The sequence below is a fragment of the Panthera onca genome, chromosome B4 (assembly GCF_046562875.1).
Source record: "Panthera onca isolate mPanOnc1 chromosome B4, mPanOnc1 haplotype 2, whole genome shotgun sequence".
Lineage (NCBI taxonomy): Eukaryota > Metazoa > Chordata > Mammalia > Carnivora > Felidae > Panthera > Panthera onca.
Genome location: NC_138345.1, coordinates 43,434,659 through 43,457,375, shown reverse-complemented (window position 1 = coordinate 43,457,375; position 22,717 = coordinate 43,434,659). Strand labels below are relative to the sequence as shown.

The following is a 22,717-nucleotide window of genomic DNA, read 5'->3' as shown; positions in this document are numbered from 1 at the left end:
AAGGATGCTGAATTTTGTCAAGTGCTTTTTCTGCATTGATTGTCAGGATCATATGGTTCTTTTCTTTTATTAATGTGATGTATCACATTGATTGATTTGCAACTGTTGAACCAGCCCTGCAGTCCAGGAATGAATCCTACTTGATCATGGTGAATAATTCTTTTTATATGCTCTTGAATTCGATTTGCTAGTATCTTGTTGAGAATTTTTGCATCCATATTCATCAGTAATACTGACCTGTAGTTCTCTTTTTTTTTTTTTTTTTTTTTTTGCTGGGTCTCTGTCTGGTTTGGGAATCAAAGTAACGCTGGCTTCATAGAATGAGTCTGGAAGTTTTCCTTCCATTTCTATTTTTTGGAACAGCTTGAGAAGGATACGTATTATCTCTGCTTTAAATGTCTGGTAGAATTCCCCAGAGAAGCCATCTGGTCCTGGACTCTTATTTGTCGGGAGATTTTTGATAACTGATTCAATTTCTTCACTGGTTATGGGCCTGTTCAAGTTTTCTATTTCTTCCTGTTTGAATTTTGGAAGTGTGTGGGTGCTTAGGAATTTGTCCATTTCTTCCAGGTTGTCCAGTTTGTTGGCATATAATTTTTCATAGGATTCCCTGATAATTGCTTGTATCTCTGAAGGATTGGTTGTAATCATTCCATTTTCAGTCATGATTTTATCTATTTGGGTCCTCTCCCTTTTCTTTTTGAGAGGCCTGGCTAGAGGTTTATCAATTTTGTTTATTTTTTCAAAAAACTAACTCTTGGTTTCATTTATCTGCTCTACTGGTTTTTTTAGATTCTATATTGTTTATTTCTGCTCTAGTTTTTATTTCTCTTCTTCTGCTGGGTTTTGGGTGTCTTTGCTGTCCTTCTTCTAGTTCCTTTAGGTGTGCTGTTAGATTTTTTATTTGGGATTTTTCTTGTTTCTGGAGATAGGCCTGGATTGCAATGTATTTTCCTCTCAGGACTGCCTTCGCTGCATCCCAAAGCGTTTGAATCGTTGTATTTTCATTTTCATTTGTTTCCATATACTTTTAAATTTCTTCTCTAATTGCCTGGTTGACCCATTCATTCTTTAGTAGGGTGTTCTTTAACCTCTATGCTTTTGGAGGTTTTCTAGACTTTTTCCCGTGGTTGATTTCAAGTTTCATAGCATTGTGGTCTGAAAGTGTGCATGGTATGATTTCAATTCTTGTATACTTATGGAGGGCTGTTTTGTGACCCAGTATGTGATCTATCTTGGAGAATGTTCCATATGCACTCGAGACGAAAGTATATTCTGTTGCTTTGGGATGCAGAGTTCTAAATATATCTTTCAAGTCCATCTGATCCAATGTATTATTCAGGGCCCTTGTTTCTTAATTGATTCTGTGTCTAAATGATCTATCCATTGTTGTAAGTGGAGTATTAAAGTCCCCTGCAATTACCAAATTCTTATGAATTAGGTTGCTTATGTTTGTAATTAATTGTTTTGTATATTTGGGGGCTCCCATATTCAGCACATAGACATTTATAATTGTTAGTTCTTCCTGATGGAATTATTATATAATGCCCTGTAATAATTATACAATGCCCTTCTTCATCTCTTGTTACAGCCTTTAATTTAAAGTCTAGTTTTTCTGATATAAGTATGGCTACTCCAGCTTTCTTTTGACTTCCAGTAGCATGATAGATAGTTCTCCATCCCCTCACTTTCAATCTGAAGGTGTTCTCAGGTCTAAAATGAGTCTCTTGTAGACAGCAAATAGATGGGTCTTGTTTTTTTATCCATTCTGATACCCTATGTCTTTTAGTTGAAGCATTTAGTCCATTTACATTCAGTGTTATTATTGAAAGATATGGGTTTTGAGTCATTGTGATATCTGTAGGTTTCATGCTTGTAGTGATGTCTCTGTACTTTGTGGTCCTTGCAACACTTCACTCACAGAGTATCCCTTAGTATCTCTTGTAGGGCTGGTTTAGTGGTGATGAATTCCTTCAGTTTTTGCTTGTTTGGGAAAACCTTTATCTTTCCTTCTATTCTGAATGACAGACTTGCTGGATAAAGGATTCTTGGCTGTGTATTTTTTCTGTTCATCACATTGAAGATTTCCTGCCATTCCTTACTGGCCTGCTAAGTTTCAGTAGATAAGTCTGCTACTATTCTTATGTGTCTACCTTTGGATGTTAGGGCTTGTTTATCCCTAGCTGCTTTCAGAATTCTCTCTTTATCCTTGTATTTTGCCAGTTTCACTATGAAAGTCATGCAGAAGATCGATTCAAGTTATGTCTGAAGGGAGTTCTCTGTACCTCTTGAATTTCAATGCCTGTTTCCTTCCCCAGATCAGGGAAGTTCTCAGCTATGATTTGCTCAAGTACACCTTCAGCCCCTTTCTCTCTCTTCTTCTTCTGGAATTCCTATGATACGGATATTGTTCCGTTTGATTGCATCACTTAGTTCTCTAATTCTCCCCTCATACTCCTGGATTATTTTATCTCTCTTTCTTTCAGCTTCCTCTTTTTCCATAATTTTATCTTCTAATGCACCTATTCTTTCCTCTGCCTCTTCGATCTGTGCAATGGCTGCTCCATTTTATTTGCACCTCATTTATAGCATTTTTTTAATTCCTCATGACTATTTTTTGGTCCCTTGATCTTTGTAGCAATAGATTCTCTGCTGTCCTCTATGATTTTTTCAAGGCCAGCGATTAATCTTATGACTATCATTCTAAATTCTTGTTCTGTTATATTGCTTAAATCGGTTTTGATCAATTTGTTAGCTGTCGCTACTTCCTGGAGTTTCTTTTGAGGAGAATTCTTCCGTTTCATCATTTTGGGCAGTCCCTGCGGTAGCTCCAAACTGCAGGGCACTTCCCCTGTGCTGTCTGGAGTAACTGGTGCTGTTGGGTGGGCCGCAGTCAGACCTGATGTCTGCCCCCAGCCCCCCGCTGTGGCCACAGTCAGACCAGTGTGTACCTTATCGCCCCCTCTTCCAGGGGCAGGACTCATTGTGGAGTGGTGTGGTCCCTGTCTGGGCTGCTTGCACACTGCCAGGCTTGTGGTGCTGCTTCAATGGGATCTGGCCAAGGGCATATTAGACGGGGTGGATCCGCAAGGTGCACAAGGGCAGGAGAGGCAAGCTTAGCTAGCTTTGCCATCGGTGGTCCCCTGTGGGGGGGACCCTGCAGCACCAGGAGGGAGAAGACTCTGTTTTTTTGTTCGTCTCTTTCTTTGTTTTTTTTTTTTTGTTTCTTCAACTCCACATATGAGTGAATCATATGGCATTTGTCTTTCTCTGACTTATTTCACTAGGTTATCATATCCTCTAGCTCCATCTGTGTTGTTGCAAACGGCAAGATTTCATTCTTTTGTTAGCAAGTAATATTCCATTATATATATATATACACACACACACACACACACACACACACAGAGACCACTTCTTCTTTAACCACTTATCTATCAATGAATACTTGGCATGTCTCTAGAGGCAAGGTAAACAGCAAAAATGCACTACTGGGATTTTGTCAAGATAAAAATTTTCTCCACAGCAAAGGAACAATCAACAAAACTAAAAGGCAATCTATGGAATGGGATAAGATATTTGCAAACAACATATCTGATACAGGGTTAGTATTCAAAATCTATAATGAAGTTATCAAACTCAAAAAACAATTCAGCCATAAAAAAGAATGAAATCTTGCCATGTGTAATAACAGAGATGGGGCTACAGTATAATGTAAGCAAAAGAAGTCAGAGAAAGAAAATACCATAGGTTTCACTCATATGTGGAATGTAAGAAATGAAACAAATGATCAAAGGATAAAAGAGAGACAGACTCTTAACTATAGAGAGCAAACCGATGGTTAGCTCAGGGGAGATAGGTGGGGGCATGGGTGAAATAGGTGAAAGGGATTAAGAGTACATTTATCACTTTTTAATCTCTTTTTTGTTTGTTTCACATTTTTATTTAAATTCTAGTCAGTTATCATATAGTGTAATAATATTTTCAGGAGCAGAACTTAGTAATTCATCACTAAATTACATACAACACCCAGTGCTCCTCACAAGTGTCCTCCTTTAGGAAGTATATTTACCATGATGAACCCTGAGTAATGTACACAATCGTTGAATCACTGTATTTACACCTGAAACTAATATAACACTGTGTGTTAACTCTACTGGAATTAAAATTAAAACTCAATAAAAATGAAAAAAAAGTTAACATTTTAATGAGGTTGAGGAGAAAAAAAATGCTGAGATTTTTGATGTTTAAGGAGTATCTTCCAATCAAGAGGAATTAAAACTTGTAAAGTACACAAGGACTTTTCAAAAGATGTTTCCCTTTTCATTCAGTCTCATATTTTATGTAAGTGAGAAGGCACGTAAAGAATGTCACCTTATGTTGCCAACACTAGGGAATGTTCTGAAAGTGCAATCAGGCCAAGAAGTTATGTACAAAAGAAACCGCTTTTATTCTCTCAATGAGGATTCTAGAAGGAAAGCTTTTTGGGTTGCTCGGGGTTTTCGGAAAAAAGTTACAAAGTTGAGTAACACAACAGCACCCGGATACAAAGCAATTATATGTGGCAGTCTCTCCGGGTGCTCATTTTTTATAATGTTTCTTTTTGATGGGGAGCAAGAGAGAGAATCCGCAGCAGGTTCCACACTGTCAGAGCTAAGACACATTAGGGAAGGAGTGCAATTCACAAGGGAAGAGTTACGTTGCATTTTGCCTCCTGATCTTGGTGTATGTGTCCTCTTTGGCACAGATCCACTTTCTCTCCGTGTAGTGCCTAGCACTACTGGCACCGTTGTCATTCAAATAGGCACACTCTCCTCCTCCTCTAATAGGAAAACTGCAATGAAAAAGCAGAGTCGCTCAGTTGGCCGCCGGATAGTTCTTCAAAAGCACAGGGAACACAGATGAGGAAATCAGGAAACTAACATTAATTCAGCCTCTAAAATATAAGGTGCATCGCCCCGTATTCTCTCTTCGATATTAAAGATTACCCTGTGAGATACAGATCATCTCTTTTTACAGGCCGGGAAAAAAAAAAAAAACCCACAACAAGCCAACACACAAAATTCACAGAATTTCCCAGGATTCTATAACAAATGAAACGAGGATTCATAACTAAATCAGTGAAAATACAGGGTCCACGCTATTCCCACCTTCGTCCCTTTGGGAAAGAGAGAGAATGCTTGTCTACTCAGCATTTAAGCAGCCTGGCTCAGACATCTGGGTCAGCATTTAGACTAGAAGTTTTTCCCCTGTACTGTTTGAAATTGCTCAGGGTGACATGATTTGCCTTTTGTTAAGACACGCTAGCCCTTAATAAATGTATTTTTCACTTCTATGGTGATGAACCATTTTCAATGACTGAACAGTTAGCAATATATTTGCTCCTTAAACACTAGAGAATTAGATGAAGTAAACATTACTGTTTCACTATTATAAAGGGAGAAGTAAAGGTCAATCCTAAATATTTATCAAGCACCCACAATGGGCTAGGCACTGCAGATGCAACAGTGTATAAATATAAGCTCTAATTCCTAAAACTTAGTGTCTGTCCGAGATCAAAAAGCTAATAGGTAAGAACCAGTTTTCAAAATTACCAATGTCTGATCCATTGCTCTTTCCACTAAATAAAGTGACATTTCCAATGCTGACTACTTTATCATCATAAAGCAACTTTTCAAAACCTCCTCATTATCTTCAGATAAGAAAACATGTAGTGAGGCTGCCTGAATCCAAGACTTCCGACATTATCCAAAATTCTTCTAGTGATATAAAGATCCAACAGATACGCAGTTGAGATTAAATGTGACAATGCTAACTGCACCTGTCCTAAACATTGTAATGATGATCTTATAAATAATAGACATTATTACCATCCCTCATAATCCCTATGTAAATGGTTGAAGACTGATGCAGCGATCAACGAAAATAGTAATTTACCTTGCATTGATATGACATTTAAAGTTAAATGGTGCCATGGTAAATATCAAAATCTCTGATTCTCATATCAACCCTGTGAAATCAATTGGGCAAGTACGACTAATTTTGTTGTGGAGTAAGCAATGGACTTAAAGATAGTGTGTAGTTTGCTCAAAGTGAAAGAGCTGGTAAATGACATAGCCGAGGCTGGAGTCAAGTTCACCACCATTCTACTGTGCCACCTATGATAGATTTTGTAGCGGTTTGAGGACGTTGCAAAACCTTTGCAGTCTACACTTTTTCACTTTGTTCCTTTATGACTAATCGCAAAATAAAAATTTTTAGAGAACACACTGGTTTCTGTGTTTGGTTTCCTGCAAAGTGAATTCAAAATATTTGCTCCTTTAAACACTAGATATGTGCACAGTATGGTACAACTATTGCCACCATATTTTTCAGAACTCACCATCTGGTCCATTCAGTGCCATTTATCCATTTCCATGGTTGGCCTTCTTCTCTGCTGAGCCCAATCCAGTGGTCAGAGGGGCCTTTATACCGCAACAGGAAATCCTTTCAGAAAACAAAGATGATATGCATTAACCCGACATTATCTGGCCTCTCCCAGAAGAAATGTTGCTTCTATGCTATCTTCTCAACTGCTCTCACAATTTTCTTCTTTTTAATTTTGTATTGTTTGATAATACATACAGAATAGATATGCTACAGTAGCACACACAAATGAATATTAAAACGGAGAGAAATTGCTGATAACTTGTTTGCTTTTAATTCAGCATAGTGCCACTTTGTCTTACTACTTCATAATTTGTTTATCTATTCTATTATTGATTTCCACTAGTATTATTTCAAGTTTGAAGCTATTATGAATGCTTTCATGGCATTCGTGGCCCCTGTCCTCCTGTCCTGGAATGAATGATTAGGCCACAGTAACGGTTATTGTCAATTTTACCAAATGACACCTAATTATTTTCTGATTCTATAATTGTAACAAATTGTATTCATACCAGCATTGTAGTTTTCCACGTTACACATCTCTGTCAACAGGCAGAGTGTCTTTTTATGATTACGAGTATTAATTTCTATATAATTCAATGTATCATTTTCCTTTACGATTAGTGGACTTCTCGGGGAAATCTTTACTCTTTGAAGATGACATTTATTTTGACTTCTCCATTTTTAGTTCCTTGACATGTACAGTTGGGATACTGACTTCAAGTATTTATTTATTTTTTTCTTTAAGGGATGCATTTACAGTTATAAACTTCCCACTTAGTATTGCTTCTGCTGCATACCATAGGTTTCGGTATGTTACAAAACACTTATGTTTTGCATGTTTTCGTTTCGTTTGTTTCAATTCTAATTTCCCCCTGTGATTTCTTTTTTGCTCACTGAATGTTTAACAGTGGGCTGTTTAATTTCTATGTATTTGTGAATTTTCCAATTTTCCTTCTGTTGTTGATTTCTAGTTTCATTCCATTGTGTTTACAAAAGGAACTTTGCATGATTTCAATCTTTTCAAACTTACTAACTTGTTTTGTGGCCTATCATATGAACTATCCAGAAAAGTGTTCCACACACACATGAGAAGAATACGTACTCTGCTATTGTTGGGAGGTGTTATCTGCAGGTCTTTTAGGTAGAATTGGTTTGCAGTACTGTTTAAGACTTGTATGTCCTCATTGTTCCTTTGTCTGGTTGTTCTATCCATTATTGAAAGTGGAATCATGAAGTCTTCAAATATTATAGAACTATTTATTTCTCATTTCAATTCTATCAATTGTTCCTTCATATATTTTGGTGCTGTGGGTACACTATGTTCATAATGGTTATATCTCCTTGCTGTAACAAAATTTTTATCAAGATATAATATTCCTTGTTTCTTGTAAGCTTTTTTGCTTTTATCTGTTTTGTCCAACAAAAATATAGTCACACAGCTCTATTTTGGTTACTGTTTGCATGCCATATCTTTTTCCAGCCTTTTACTTTAAACTTCTTTGAGTCCTTAGATCTATGGTGAGTCTCTAATAGCATATAGATGGATCTTGTTTTGTTTTTAGCCAACTGCCAGTCTCTGCTTTTTAATCAGATCGTTTCATCCATTTACATTTAATGTGATTATCATTAAAAGACTTAGTTCTACCATTTATTTATTTTTTATATGTCTTATATGTTTTTTATTCTCTAATTCCTCTACTATTGTGATTTTTATTTAATTGAGTTTTTGTAAGTACCATTTTTATTCCCTCCTTCTTTTACTGTATATATTTTAGTAATTTTATTAGTGGTTACCTTGGGGATTGCCATTAACATTTTAAAACTTATAACAACATAGTTTACAATATGAACTTGGTTATAATGGCAAATGAACATTTTGCCCCATCTCCAACCCTCTCTTCATAATATTGTCATAGACTATATATGTATATGCTATATACCCATTAACATAGATTTATAATTATTGTATTATGAATTCACCTGTTAAATCATATATGAAAGGAGATAAGTTACAAAGTAAACCAAAAGTATATTAATTCTGGCTTTTATATTGATCTATGTGGTTACTTTTATGAGTGTTGTTTCTTCCTTTGGCTCTGAGTTACTATCTAATGCACTTTAATTTCAGCCTTTATCATTGTTTATAGGATGGGTCTACTGATAAGAAACTCACTTAGCTGCTGTTCTTTTAGAAGTACCTTAAATTTTTTCCCATTACTAAAGATAGTTTGGACACATACAGAATTCTAGACTGGCAGGGTTTTTTTTAGAATTTAAAATACATCATTCCACTGTTTTCTGGATTCTATGGTATCTCAGGATAAATCAACTGTTAATTTTATTGAGGATCCTAGGTACATGACTAGTCCCTTCTCTTGCTGCTTTCAAACTTCTCTCTTTAGGCTTTGATAACTTGACTCTAATTTTAGTCTTCATGTAGTTTTCTTTGAATTTATCCTGCTTGGAGTTTGTTGAGATTCTTGGACATGTATATTCATCTTTTTCCTCAACTTTGGGAAGTTTCTGTCCATTATTTCTTTACATATTTCTTCTACTTCTTTTTCTCTTTTCAGTCTAGGATTCCCACAATGTATATGTTGGTTTGCTTGGCGGTATACTACACTTCCTTCATGATGTTTGTTTTTATTTTTAAATTTTCTTTCTATTGCTAGAGAGGATACTTTCAACTTTCTTATCTTCAAGTTTGCTGACTCTTTCTTCTTCCTGTTCAAATATTCTTTTGACTCCTCTAGTGAGTTTTTCATTTCAATTATTATACTTTTCAGGTCCAGAATTTCTATTTGGTTCCTTTTAATAATTTCTACCACTTTATTGATATTCTTACTTTATTTACATATCATTTTTCCTGATTTCTTTTACTTTTTTGGTGTATGGTTTCCCTTAGCTCATTGAACATATTTAATACAATAGATTTAACATCTTTGACTATATTTCAAATGTCTGGACTCCCTCACGGATGGTTTCTGTCAGATATTTCTTCCTGTGAATAAGCTATGCCTTCCTATTCCTTTATATGTTTTGTAATTTCTTTGTTAAAAACTGGACATTATGAATACTTTATTGTGTTAACTCTGGGAATATACTTCTTTTCTTCAGTGATTGTTGAATTTCGATTACTGAGATTCAGAGCCACCTGGTTGTGACTTTTCCAAACAATTTTTGCAAAATGTGCATTACCTACTGTGTGTGGTCACTGAAATTTCTATTCTGTTATTTTTATGGTCAGCCAGTTAACTGCCACAGGTTTTCTTAAATGTCTAGCTCCCAAAAGGGGTGGGGGGTGGGGGGCGGGAAACAAGTACTGTTTCTTTAAATGCTCTGAAAATCACTTCATTTGGTAGGAGTTGAATGAAAAATGGCAGCCCACCTCTGTGTCTGTCCCTCAGCAAAGAAAAGCAGCAATAAAAAATAACACCACAAAACCACAATATTTGAAGCACAATGTTCTTATTCACCATCCTGGCTCCAGCAAGCTTTACCAGGAACGTGGCCAGGAGTCCCCATGGCTGTAGAACATGATGGTGTATGGGGAATGGTAACCACTGAGTGGGAAGGCTGAAATTCATGGAGATTAACTGAAATTTACTAACCTCTTCATTAAGTTATCCCTTGGATGCTGCAAGACTCCAGAGCTCCAGATTCGTTGAGAGTTTCTGCCAGTCCAATAGGTGTTTAGGTGTAGGTACAGATTTCAAAGCTTCCTACTCTGCCATCTTCTCTGACATCACTCCTGCCTGATTTATTTTGAAGCAATGTTAACTTCATGCAGATTTAAAATGATGTTTCCCTCTTTAATTTTCTAATTCTGTTTGCACAGTTCTTGCTCATTAGTCAGAGAAAGCACTGTCTTGCTCTCTGGCCACTTTCCTGCTATGAATGTTTAAGGTAACTGTAGATGATCTGCTGCAGAATGTAGCACCTGCTGGTTTTCTCTCCTTATGTTAAAAAAATCAATGTCTAGGCAAGTGTCTAAACCTGCACCTTAGACATTCTCACATAGAATTACGTAGTGTATTGATGGGGCACATTATTTTATTCTAGACAGAACTATTTTCTTACCAGTTCCTGGAGGGTTTCAATCTGAACAAGATCAGCACCGTGTGAGACACAAAACCTCTGGCTGAATGTCCAATTTTTGATGTCATCAGAAAAATAGAAACACTTTCTTTGGAAACCAATCCAGTTTTCTGGGCATGCAGCTTCAAGGCACTCTGGCGGGATTTGATGGAATTTTCTTCTAGTTACTAAAAATAAAAACAACTTACTTTTATATGTTCCTATATGTACATTATCAAGTGCTTTCTAATACACTTTTCCATAGTTGTGTGATAGGCTAAATATATGACCCTTATTTTTCAAACAAGGAATATGATTCTGCAAGTCATTGCATATATTACACAGCAAATGTCAAAGCTGAGATTCAAACTAATGCCTTAGTTAGTGGATGAGTTGAATAAAGAATTACTAATGTCTTAAAATCTGGACTATAGACCTGCCTACTTAGATTTCAACAATGCTACCTTTCTTAAAATACTAGGCACATCAGTAACATTTTACCAGCCTTAGAGAACAGATAGTTCAAGAGCTCTAGACACCTTCCTAAATAAAATGAGGGACAGGGCATAGATACCTTTTGTGAATAAAGTTTCTGGAAATGAAATGGTCGGATAGATGTGTAAAGAGTCCCATGATGATGAAAAAAGTGGGTTTACCCTGCGTGTCCTTCTACTAAAGAACTTCCTTCAACTAAGGAAGTTTTGTGAGGCTTTCTCTATTTTGAAGCTGATAGTACTCCATGGGGTAAGCTTTTCTGATACACTTCCCATATAACCAGGAGAGATGCTCTCTAAAGGTGAGATTAAAAAGAAGAAAAGTCTCTCCAGGTGGCCTTTACTGATTTGCTAGTAGGTGAGGCTTTTATTTCTATAACCATTTTCCCTAAGTAACCTCACAGCTTCTTTCTTAAATAAATAATGTTAATTTAAATCTCTGTAGCTTTATTTTTGCTTCATCGATGTATAAGAGATTTTCTTTTTGGTAACAGAATGGCAAGAATAGATCATTCTCTGTGGAATCATAAAAATATTAAAAAAGAAATACGATCACCTGGAACATGGGAGAGTCCAAAGTAAAATCAAATCTTTGTCCCCAACTTTCAAACTAGACAAGAGACTGCTGCGTATGTTGACCAATTTCAAACGAGTCTCCCCTCTTCGTCTTTGTTTGGCAAAGTTCAAGTTTAGGCAGAGAAAGTGATAAGCAATCACTCTACTCGGGGTTTCTGTCCGGAGGTAATCCTGAGCAACTGTCGCACCGAGAAATCTTTAAACCGAGGATGACCACGGTGGATTATTACTTGTTTTATCTTTTCTTTATCTGTAAGCTTCTAACATTTCCATTAAAGATGGTAATGGTGATAGTGATACCGTTTATGATAACAAAATAGCAGCAAACAGTTTTTGAAGGTTTTATTTTTTATTAGGTGTATCCAGTTATTTAATGCATCAAATTATCTAATCCTGATTATATTTCAATACACTAAATTTACAATTACTTACTCCATTACCTTTCCATTTTAGAGTTAAAGGTAAATTCCACGCGTCTTGTCTATTAGTGGCCTTTTGCAACCCAGATATTTAAAAGCAAAGAAAGAAAAATACCATATGATTTCACTCATATGTGGAATTTAAGAAACAAAACCAAAGGAACAAAAGAAAGGTAAAGAGACGAACAAAAAGCAGATTCATTTTTTTTTTAACGTTTTTATTTATTTTTGAGACAGAGAGAGACAGAGCATGAAAGGGGGAGGAGGATCAGAGAGAGGGAGACACAGAATGTGAAACAGGCTCCAGGCTCTGAGCCATCAGCCCAGAGCCCGACGCGGGGCTCGAACTCACAGACTGTGAGATCGTGACCTGAGCCGAAGTCGGACGCTTAACCGACTGAGCCACCCAGGTGCCCCACAGATTCATTTTTTAATGCTCCTTTATTTATTCTGAGGGAGAGCGTGTTTACACGTGTATGTGCAGGGAGGGGCAGAGAGAGGGAGAGAGAGAGGATCCCAAGCTGGCTCTGTGGACATGGGGCTCGATCTCACGAACCGTGAGCTCATGACCTGAACCAAAATCAAGAGTCAGACACTTAACTGACTGAGCCACCCATGTGCTCCCAAAAAATAGACGCTTAACTATAGGGAACAGATGGTTACCAGAGGGGAAGTGAGTGAGGACATGGGTGAAATAAGTGAAAGGGATTAAGAGTATATCTTGGAGGGCCTGGGTGGCTCAGTCGGTTGAGCGGCCCACCTTGGCTCAGCTCATGATCTCATGGTGCATGAGTTCGAGGCCCACATCCTGCTCTGTGCTGACACCTCACAGCCTGGAGCCTGCTTCAGATTCTGTGTCTCCCTCTCTCTCTGCCTCTCCCCTGCTCATGCTCTGTCTGAACATTAAAAAAAAAAAAAAAATTTTAACGTTTATTTATTTTTGAGACAGAGAGAGACACAGCATGAATGGGGGAGGGGCAGAGAGAGAGGGAGACACAGAATCGGAAGCAGGCTCCAGGCTCTGAGCCATCAGCCCAGAGCCTCACGCGGGGCTCGAACTTGCGGACCGCGAGATCGTGCCCTGAGCTGAAGTCTGACGCTTAACCGACTGAGCCACCCAGGTGCCCCCAAAAAAAATTTTTTTAAGAGTATATTTAGTTTGACAAGTACTGAGTAATTACAGAAATGTTGAATCACTCTATTGTACACCTGAAATTAATATAACACAGTATCTTAACTATACTGGGATTAAAATAAAAATTAAAAATAAATTAATAAAAGCAGACTTGTTTTCAGCTAACAGAGTCTGTATAATCTCTTACTGACACCAGAGGGCAGTCAGAGATTTCAAAACGTCTGGTATGACTGAATAATAGCAAAATTCACAGTCCAAGGTAGGGCACTATTAAGTTATTTTACCCATCAACCATGCTGAGTGGTTTGGATCACAGGGCTCAAAATTAGTTTTCTGTCAAAATAATATGAGAAATTTAAAAACAAATAAAAGTGCAGTAGTCTACATAGGATTGAAAAATTAGTCCCTCACCTATCAGCCATAGTGGCTATACAGAACATGCAGAAGAAAACCAGAGCAGAAAATGATTTAAAAAAAAAAATCTTTATATACTTTATTTACTGGTTTATATACTTTATTTATATTAACTTATTAATGCTCATAACAGCCTTATGAAGTGGTTTGATTTATCATCCCTATTTCACAGATGAAGAAATTAGGAATAGACGTTTAATTTTCTGAAAGTTCCACAGCTCACAAGTGCAGATTTGGGATTTGAACTGAGATAGTTTGGTGGTGAAAATGTGGATGTGCCTTATCACTAGACTACACCACTTTTCTAACTTTTAGAAGGAAAAATCCCTATCCAAAATTATAGTATGGATAGTATGATTAGAGAAGTTGGAAAACTGGAAGTGAAGCCGCGTATTTAAGATTATATTCAAAAGGATAAAAATATTAGAAATCTATACAATCAGTGATCATTTATGGAACACTTATTCTGTACTAAGCTAGGGACTAATGATATAGGAAAAAAATAGTATTTTTCCCTCAAGTTGCTCACCACAAACGTAAAAAATGCACATATAAATTAATAATTATAACCATCAGATAACAAATGCTATGAGAGCTCAGGGGTGCAATCAATATTAATATATTATTCCTGAAAAATGGAAGCACTTTATAAATTTGTCTGAACGTATACCTGCTTTAAAAGGAAGTCAATTCTAATGGAGCCAAAATAATTAGTCAGAGTCCTGCCTATGCCATAGATGAAATACATGACTTTGGGACAATTATTCAACCATTTCTGATTTTCATCACATTTATGGTGGATTCACATGATTCTATGAAATTTTAAATTTTTTACCAACATGCAGAGTCCGCTACTGTGTTTTAACTGAAAAAAATGTGAGTTTTCTAACAAGTAGCAGTAGTCATCGTCTGCCAGCTGTGCTCCAGACATTGTCCAAGTTCAATCATACACAAATTTACTTCATTATTTCAACAACAGTAAGCAAACTGAAGCACCGAGAGGGTGTTAGAGCTGTCCAAGTTTACAAAGCTGCACAGACGAGAGAGCTAGAATTCAAACCCAAGCCATCTAAATCCAGAATCTGTACTCATATTTGTGCTTTTAAACTCTGTACTCTGATCGACCTATGAAGGACTAAGAAGTAGGTAATTAGGTGTGATGAGGATGAGAAAAGACATAAAAATGGAGGCAGACGTGAACGTAGTACTTTAACCAATTATTACCTGCGTGTGAATTGCATCACGGATTTTGTTTTATGTTACTCAAGGGCATAATTTTCCGTATTGTTCTGCTAACGCCAGGGCTTATCAGGGAGTCTGACCTTCTGTGAACCATCACTGTCTCCTGGGGCATGTAAGTTTGACAAGGCTATGATTCAACAGTAGACCTTTCACTGAGAAAATGAATGAATAACTTTCTTTGGCGGACTGTTCTTCTATCACAGTAATTCTCAAATATTCTTTGCAGTCAGAAGGAGAAAACAGTGGAAGGCAGCATGCACTTGCATACTTCCCTCAAAAGTATCTCCCCATCCCCAGGAGTAGAGGGCAGTACAATGGCGAACTGGGAAACCCCAAGTTCTTGTTCCTCCACAAGAACAACTTAAAAAATAAAAACAAACCAAAAAAAAGCCCAAGAAATTAGCTGACTGAAACTGGTAAGACCTCGGGAAAACAAAGGTTTATAAAAGTCTACACAAATTAAGCCAACACCCAATCAATAAAGGCCATCTTCAAAATGGTAGGAAAACGTGTTTTCTTCTCATGCATGGAATACCTTCTGACTAGTGCAGCGGCAGTTTGGGCCTAAGGTAGAAGGCAGCCCCGTCCCCTGTTCCCTCTCTCAAAATGGAGGGAGCAGGACAGACATTTCTCTTACTAAAAAGGAAAAATTTCAGAAGGACTTAATATCAGATTTGAGCAGCAGAAGAAAGATTCAGGGAAGTTACCAGTAGGACAACTGAAATTATCAAGTAGGAGGAGCAGACAGAAAAAAAGAATGAAGAAAATGAACAGAGCTTAAGGCACTTGTTGGATGCCATGAAGCAAACCCACATATGCATCACAGGGGTCTCAGAAGAAGTAGGGAGACAAAGAGTGGCAGAGAGATTACTGGAAAAAGTAATGGCTGTAAACTTCCCAAATGTGATGAAATACATGATCTAAACATTCAAAAACTCAGCCAATGCCCAGTAGGATAAATACGCCCAAACCTCACCCTGAGACAAATCCTAATAAATTGTCAAGTCAAAGACAGAGACAGAGTTTCATTTCCGTGGGGCTTTCTTACTAAGTTTCCACAAATGAAACTTGAGTTGGAAGGGATTTATGCTACTTTCTGTCCTGGACCTTAAAAGACTGAGCAGCCCTCCTCATTGTACCCTATTCCTTTCTTTCAGGAAACCCAGCCTTGATGGTGGCACCTTACAGAAGCCAATGATATCTTAAGAGAATGATGGAAAATAGCAGCCCCACGGTCTTATGCACTCACGACAGAATTGAGAGGTCAAAGAAGTCTCTATTTTTTAAGCCACCATGGTTTTGTGGTCCTCTATTTTTTGAATATTATCTCAGCCTAGATCCTATTAATACATTGTTTAAAAATTACTGTGGGTGCCTAGGGAGGTCAGTCAGTTTAAGCATCTGACTTCAGCTCGGGTCATGATCTCACGGTTCAGAAATTCGAGCCCCAAGTCAGGCTCCGTGCTGACAGCTCAGAGCCTGGAGCCTGCTTCAGATTCTGTGTCTCCCTCTCTCTCTGCCCCTCCCCTGCTCACACTCTGTCTCTGTCCCTCAAAAAAGTCAACATTAAAGAAAATTACTGAATTCTTGGCAAATATTCAAGCACAAATGCAATTTCATGAATCAAACACATCAATTTCTACAGCTCTCTTTGGATGTGTCCTCCATCAGGACCTACACACAAGATCTTTGAAGTAATTTTAATTGAAAATGTAATTTCAATTATATTGTATGACTGAAACTTACATAATGTTATATGCCAACTATAGCTCATTTTTGATATATCCTTAACCTAAGAAAATTTTTAAAAAGAAAATGTAATTTGAGAGTAAATTTACATATAAATATATTAAATATATAAATATACATTTGTAAGTAAATATTTATATATATATAATATATATATAAATGTATACATATATATATAGTAAGACTACTGGATAAAAGGCCTAACAATAATATAAATTAAAGCACAATATGACTGGCAATTGGGTTCTACCTTCTGCAAACTCTGAGCATTCTATTAAGTTTGTAATAATGTGACCCTTATATTACACAACTAAAATCTTAGACCCCACTTACAAGGTTATTGGAATTTAACTCAACTGGTGAAATGAAAAAAAAAAAAAAACTTAGGAACTGTAAAGAACAGGGAAATCATCAATAAGTCCTCTCTTCTTTTGGAAAGTGGACTTCTCTAGATGAACAAAGATTACAAATTACTTACCTACAACATATATAATTATTCCACTCAATATAAGTATGAAACATGTGATGATGAAGGAAAAGGCTCTATTTGGTTTAACTTTAGTAGAATGCTTTTTTGAAGGCAGGTAATCTGGAAAAAACACAATGAAAAACACGTTTTTGTTTTAGGTTTTTTTTTTTTTTTTTTTTCCACGTTAACTGCAGAACAGACGTCAGACTGCTAGAAGCATTAACCGTCAAAATGTTACTTCCTCTTCATTCCTTTTCACTACAGGGGACAACTGGCCTGTCGTTTTATGAATGTACAATTTTGTCTCTGGAGTTTACTTACTCACAGAAGAACTGATCTTAGTGCACAAGCCATGAAGTGGCTTTGCACCTGTCCCCCAAAACTAAATACAAATCTTATTCTATTTCCAGATCCAGCTACCAATTTAACAGAAATGTAAGAGAGGGAGAATCATGTTAATTAAATGACAGGAACGAAATCAACAAACTTGAGACTGTTGTAAATTCTACATGATAAATTATCTTGAAACTTAAAAAAACACGGAAAACGCATTTTAAAAAGCAATCACGGGGGTATCTTTTCATTAAAAGGGACTTAAAAGTCTTTTTATTTAAGTCAAAATTAAAGTGAGAAAATGATTCTCATAAAAGTCAATTTAGTGTTATTCCTAAAGACTGCCTAGAGGGCTTCTGAGATGGGTGGCAAGCTTCTTTATCTGACAAAGATAGTATTTTTTTTTTTTTTATTGAGAGAGAGAGAGAGGGAGGGAGAGAGAGTGTGTGAGCAGAGATGGGGCAGAGGGAGAGGGAGAGAGAGAATCCCAAGCAGGCTCCACACCCAGCATGGATTGTGAGATCATGATCTGAGCCAAAATCAAGAGTCAGCTGCCCAACCAAATGAGCCACCCAGGCACCCCAGACAAAGATAGCATTTAACAAGGATGCTCACCTTAGAATAATTCATTAAGCTGTATATCTGTTTTGTACACTTTTCTATATTTGTGTTGTATCTCAAAAGATCCTATGTTATCTAAAACCTGCTGTAAATGTTTTTTTTTTTAATGTTTATTTTTGAGAGAGACACCATGAGCAGGGGAGGGGCACAGAGAGAGGGGGACAGAGGATCCGAAGCAGGCTCTGTGCTGACAGCAGAGAGCCCGATGGAGGGCCTGAACTCGCGAACCATGAAAACATGACCTGAGCCAAAGTCAGACACTTAACTGACTGAGCCACCCAGGTGCCCCTAAACCCTCTTGTAAAATTTCCTGTTGGAACCCTCTTCAGAGTCCATCACGTGGCCACCATACACAATTTTAGCTACTTCTTTTAAAGACTTTCTTGATGAAACAGGCATATTTTCCTGTAACATTCTATCCACACTAGAAAGCTTCTCGTTAATGTTTCCCAGAACGATCAATGGTTGATGCACACCCAGGAAAGATCTGAATAACACTACAAAGGATCCAAACACCGAGCCGACATTGGAATTAGAGCCCACAGAATGCTGAACCAAGCCAGAGTAATTGCCGGCTAAAACCAAAAATATCAATACACCCCAAAATTTAAACAAAATCAAAAGTCTCGTAACAAAATGTTCATTCAAAATGTCCAGATGCCATGAAAATTTCAACGAACGTGGCCAAAGACAGTCAACGGAAGCCAATGCTGCGATGACAAGATGTTGGAATTATCTAACATATACTTTAAAGCAGCTCTTATGGAAATATGCAAAAATCCCAAAGGAATAAAGAAATAAACGAAGTCACTCAACAAGGATTAGACATCGTCTTCTCCTCATATGAACTGCCTTTTCTCTAAGTCGAGGACAACTTTTATCAAAGACAAAAGAAATTTTTTTCACTCCCAAATTATGCCACTTCGATTTTCTGCAGCTGGTCCAAAACGTTTTTTTTTCCCCCACTTACTAAGTCATCACATAAAGCCTTGAATACAAGTGGTTTTTTACAGTTTCAAGCTTTGTATAAATGTATAATATATATAATATATATAATGTATAATATATATAATACATAACGTATCTCATATAATATATATGAGATTATATGTGTGTATATACATTATTTTCTTCTTACTGTGCCTCCAATTTTAGATAATTCCATTTGAATGCTGTACTGTTTTTCCTTTGCCTTCTGTTTACTTTTTTTACTTGCTAAAAAACTCCATACTATTTGCCTTTTCTTTGCTTTTTATTTCTATCTTTCCTATGTATGAGCTTCCATTGTAGATTTCCACCTCATTTTATTTATTTGTTTATTTATTTATTTTTAGAGAGAGAGAGAGAGAGAGAGAGAGAGACAGTGAGTAGAGGGAGAGAGAAAGAATCCAAAACAAGCTCCCTGCTGGGCATGGAGCTCTACATGGGGCTCAAACTCACCACCCTCAGATCATGCCCTGAGCCAAAATAAAGAGTCAGACGCTTAACTGACTGAGCCACCCAGGCGCCCTTATTTTCTACCTTATTTACCAATGATAATACCCTGCATCTGTATGACACTTTAAAATGCGCATTGTTCTTTTCAGTGAAATTCACTGTTATTAACATTTACTAAGTTTTAACCTCGTAATTTAATTTTTAATTCCATTTTCTTACGTTTGAATTTTTACTATTTGTGAACTGATATTTATTAATAAAATATGACTGTATATGTCAGTGAGATTCATTGTTACAAGGTTTATCCTCTGTCATCAATGGAACCGGACTCGACTCTCTGACATCTTTCCTTAACAGTTCTCCCTCCTCACTTGTTGGCGCAAGTGTACCCAAGTAGCTGCATATTTTTATACCAATCGTAAACCTGCAATTTATAACCTCTAGCATTCCATCTCTCAGCCTTGAAAACTCTCTCCAAAAGACTGTCTTCCCTGTGCAGAAACCAGACCCGCATTACTGCTCTTATCTTACCGCCCCAATTCCCACAGTCACTGCATACAGACCAGCTTCTTACTTGGGTTTCTCAGCAATTCCACCGGCACACAGGCTTTCTCCACACAATTGCTATCACGCATTTTGCCCCTACATCGCAGACAGCTAACAAGTGGCTTCAGATCGCTTCCAAGCCAAGAGAACAACCTCTCCTTTCGGTTTAGAACTTCCTCATTTACACACCCGCCTCACAAAAAGACAGGGGACCACATGAGTCAGAAAGCAGCTTGCCTTCAGAGAAGGTGGGTGCTTAGCAAAAATTTCTTTTCTTTTCTTTCTTTTTTTTTCTGCAAAAATTTCTTTAAAACTTGGTCACGGGAACAGTCAAATTTGTTAATGCTTGAGCATTACCAGAAGTATTGCTGTGAGGATGGAGGAGGTGATTCTCAGGGGCAGTAAATATGACGCACATAAAAAAGCAAGGGCAATCCTAATCTCCAATTAAAACCTATTCTCAAGAGCTCATTCTCCCTTAAAAAAATTTTTTTTTAAATCCAGAATCTTTGCTGGTCTTCCAGTTAACCCTGAAAACTCTCCAATACATTAAAAGACGTTTGCTCCAATGCCCTCAAAGAGGTGTTTCTGGTTTGTTTTTGTTTTTTTTTTTTTAATCGGCCCCTTCTGGTTCTCAGTGTGAGCTTGGGGTCTCTCAGCTTGTAATACCATCGGCAGAGTAAATATGAATTGTCAAGCTGGCCCTTTTTGTATTTTTTCACGATTTTGTCGTCAAAGGGGACAGAAAGTAAACTTTGATAGGTTTCACACTATACTGGAGTTCCTACATAGGTGGCACAATTAAAAACATCAGTTTTACTATTATTATCATGGCATGATAACAAAAACCTACAGTTTATTACCCTTTACCATGATCTAGGAACACGCAGAAAAGATTTACACACGTGTTCTCATTTAACTGGCGCCGCTAAATAACGGGGCTGACATTATTACTTTTATTTTAAATGAGCTCCTCAAGTTAAGGGCAAAGGCATTTGTCTACATTCAGTTACTGATAGATGCCATGATTAAATGATCTGTCTGAGGAACTAGTTTGAAACTAAGACCCTCCATAGTCAGTAAAGGTCAAATGTTGACCTTGTTAGTCAAAAAGCCACAAAAAACCCTCTCAGTTTCTGTTCCTGAAACAGCTCCTCTTAATGAGCAAAAGAAACGGAAAACTAGTGCAAACAGTCCTGATGATGTGTTAGCTACATGAAAAACTACATTTCTAAAATACAAGGGCTCTATATTAAACTGTGTGAATTTCATGACTTATAAGCCCTAGGATTCTGTTCACTCTTCTTATGAAATTCTGTGTCTAACAGGTGTCACCCTATACACGATATACTGGCATGTTTTTACACGGTGAAAAGACAGAGTACCCAGACAGTTATTTCAAATTTCACTTAGAAAAAAGAATTTTTTTTTTCTTTTCCCAAACAGGATTTTTTAAAATGAGGCCTATATTTAAAAGGCACAGATGAGTGACCGTCTGGCTGTGGCGAAAAAGCCCTTCAAGGTTCCCGTCACTACTCAATAGAAGGGACTCTCTCAAGTGACTAATGTAAAATTAATTTTAACAGATTTTGTTTTGTTGGAACAGCTCACTGATAAGAAACTATAGGAAAGAGCAAAACCTCATGAAAAGTATTTAGTCCTACATTACCTCTGCCCCACTTTTCTTGGCCTTTCTGGTTTTGACAACAGAATGGATGACAGATGTATTCAATGTGAGGAAACATAAAAGATTGTGTGAAAGAACATGGCCTTTGGAGCAAAATACTCTCAACTCAAACACAAGTCTTATAGCCTGGTAGTTGTTTAACTTTACGTGTATATGGTAGGCAGAATATTGGCCCCTCAAAGATTCCCCGTCCTAATCTCCAAGCCTGTGGATATGTTACCTTACATGGAAAAAAATTTAAAAATGTCTTTAAGAGGGGTGTCCGGATGGCTCAGTCAATTAAGCATCCAACTTTTGACTTCAGTTCAGCTCATGATCCAAGGCTATGGGATCGTGGCCCTCATGGGTCTCCATATTGAGCATGGAGCCTGCTTGAGATTCTCTCTCTCTCTCTCTCTCTCTCTCTCTCTCTCCCTCTGCCCCTCTGCCCTATTCACACTCTCTCTCCCTCTAAATAAATTTTTTATTTAAAATAAAGAAAGTTGAGGCACCTGGGTGGCTCAGTCAGTTAAGCATCTGACTGCAGCTCAGGTCATGATCTCACAGTTCATGGGTTCGAGCCCCACATCGGGTTCCGTGCTGACAGCTCAGAGCCTGAAGCCTGTTTCAGATTCTGTGTCTCCCTCTTTCTCTGCCCCTCCCCTGCTGGCACTTTGTCTCTCTCTCTCTCTCTCTCTCTCTCTCTCTCTCTCTCTCTCTCAAAAATAAATAAACATTTAAAAAAATAAAACTAAATTAAAAACCAAAAAAGATCTTTGAAGATGTGGTTAAGAATCCAGAAATGTGGTCCATATATACAATGAAATATTACTCAATGGTCAAAAAGAATGAAATCTTGCCATTTGCAACAATGTGGATAGAACTAGAAGGTATTATGCTAAGCAAAATGAGCCAGTCAGAGAAAGACAAACATCATATGGTTTCACTCATATGTGGAACTTATGAAACAAATTAGATGAACATAGGGGAAGGGGAAAAAAGAGGGAAGCAAACCATAAGAGACTTAACTATAGAGAATAAACCTAGACTTGCTGGAGGGAAGGTGCATGGGGAATGGCCTAAATGGGTGATGGGTATTAAGGAGGGCAC

The 22,717-nt window shown here is 37.3% G+C and overlaps 1 protein-coding gene across 2 annotated transcripts; it reads right to left on the bottom strand.

The window, feature by feature from the left end:
* Positions 1 to 243: 243 nt before the first annotated feature.
* CLEC2D (C-type lectin domain family 2 member D) lies at positions 244 to 20,230 on the bottom strand. 2 transcript variants are annotated; one of them, XM_060658434.3, is made up of 5 exons: positions 19,970 to 20,181; positions 17,014 to 17,124; positions 10,510 to 10,694; positions 6,383 to 6,486; positions 244 to 4,834 (listed from the first exon to the last, which is right to left on the bottom strand). In XM_060658434.3, exons 1-5 carry the CDS (start codon positions 20,028 to 20,030, stop codon positions 4,696 to 4,698), a joined length of 600 nt encoding a protein of 199 aa, XP_060514417.1. In that variant the 5' UTR covers positions 20,031 to 20,181; the 3' UTR covers positions 244 to 4,695. The 2 variants fall into 2 exon arrangements, with proteins under 2 accessions (XP_060514417.1, XP_060514418.1); XM_060658435.3 differs by lacking the exon at positions 17,014 to 17,124 and having other exon boundaries at positions 19,970 to 20,230.
* Positions 20,231 to 22,717: the final 2,487 nt, after the last annotated feature.

Coding starts and splice junctions, on each gene's coding strand:
- CLEC2D (XM_060658434.3), bottom strand. CDS start 20,030: ATGCGTGATAGCAATTGTGTGGAGAAAGCCTGTGTGCCGGTGGAATTG. Junction 10,695..17,013: donor AATAATTATATATGTTGTAG/GTAAGTAATTTG, acceptor TTTTATTTTTAG/TAACTAGAAGAAAATTCCAT. Junction 6,487..10,509: donor TTGAAACCCTCCAGGAACTG/GTAAGAAAATAG, acceptor GTTTTCTGAAAG/GATTTCCTGTTGCGGTATAA.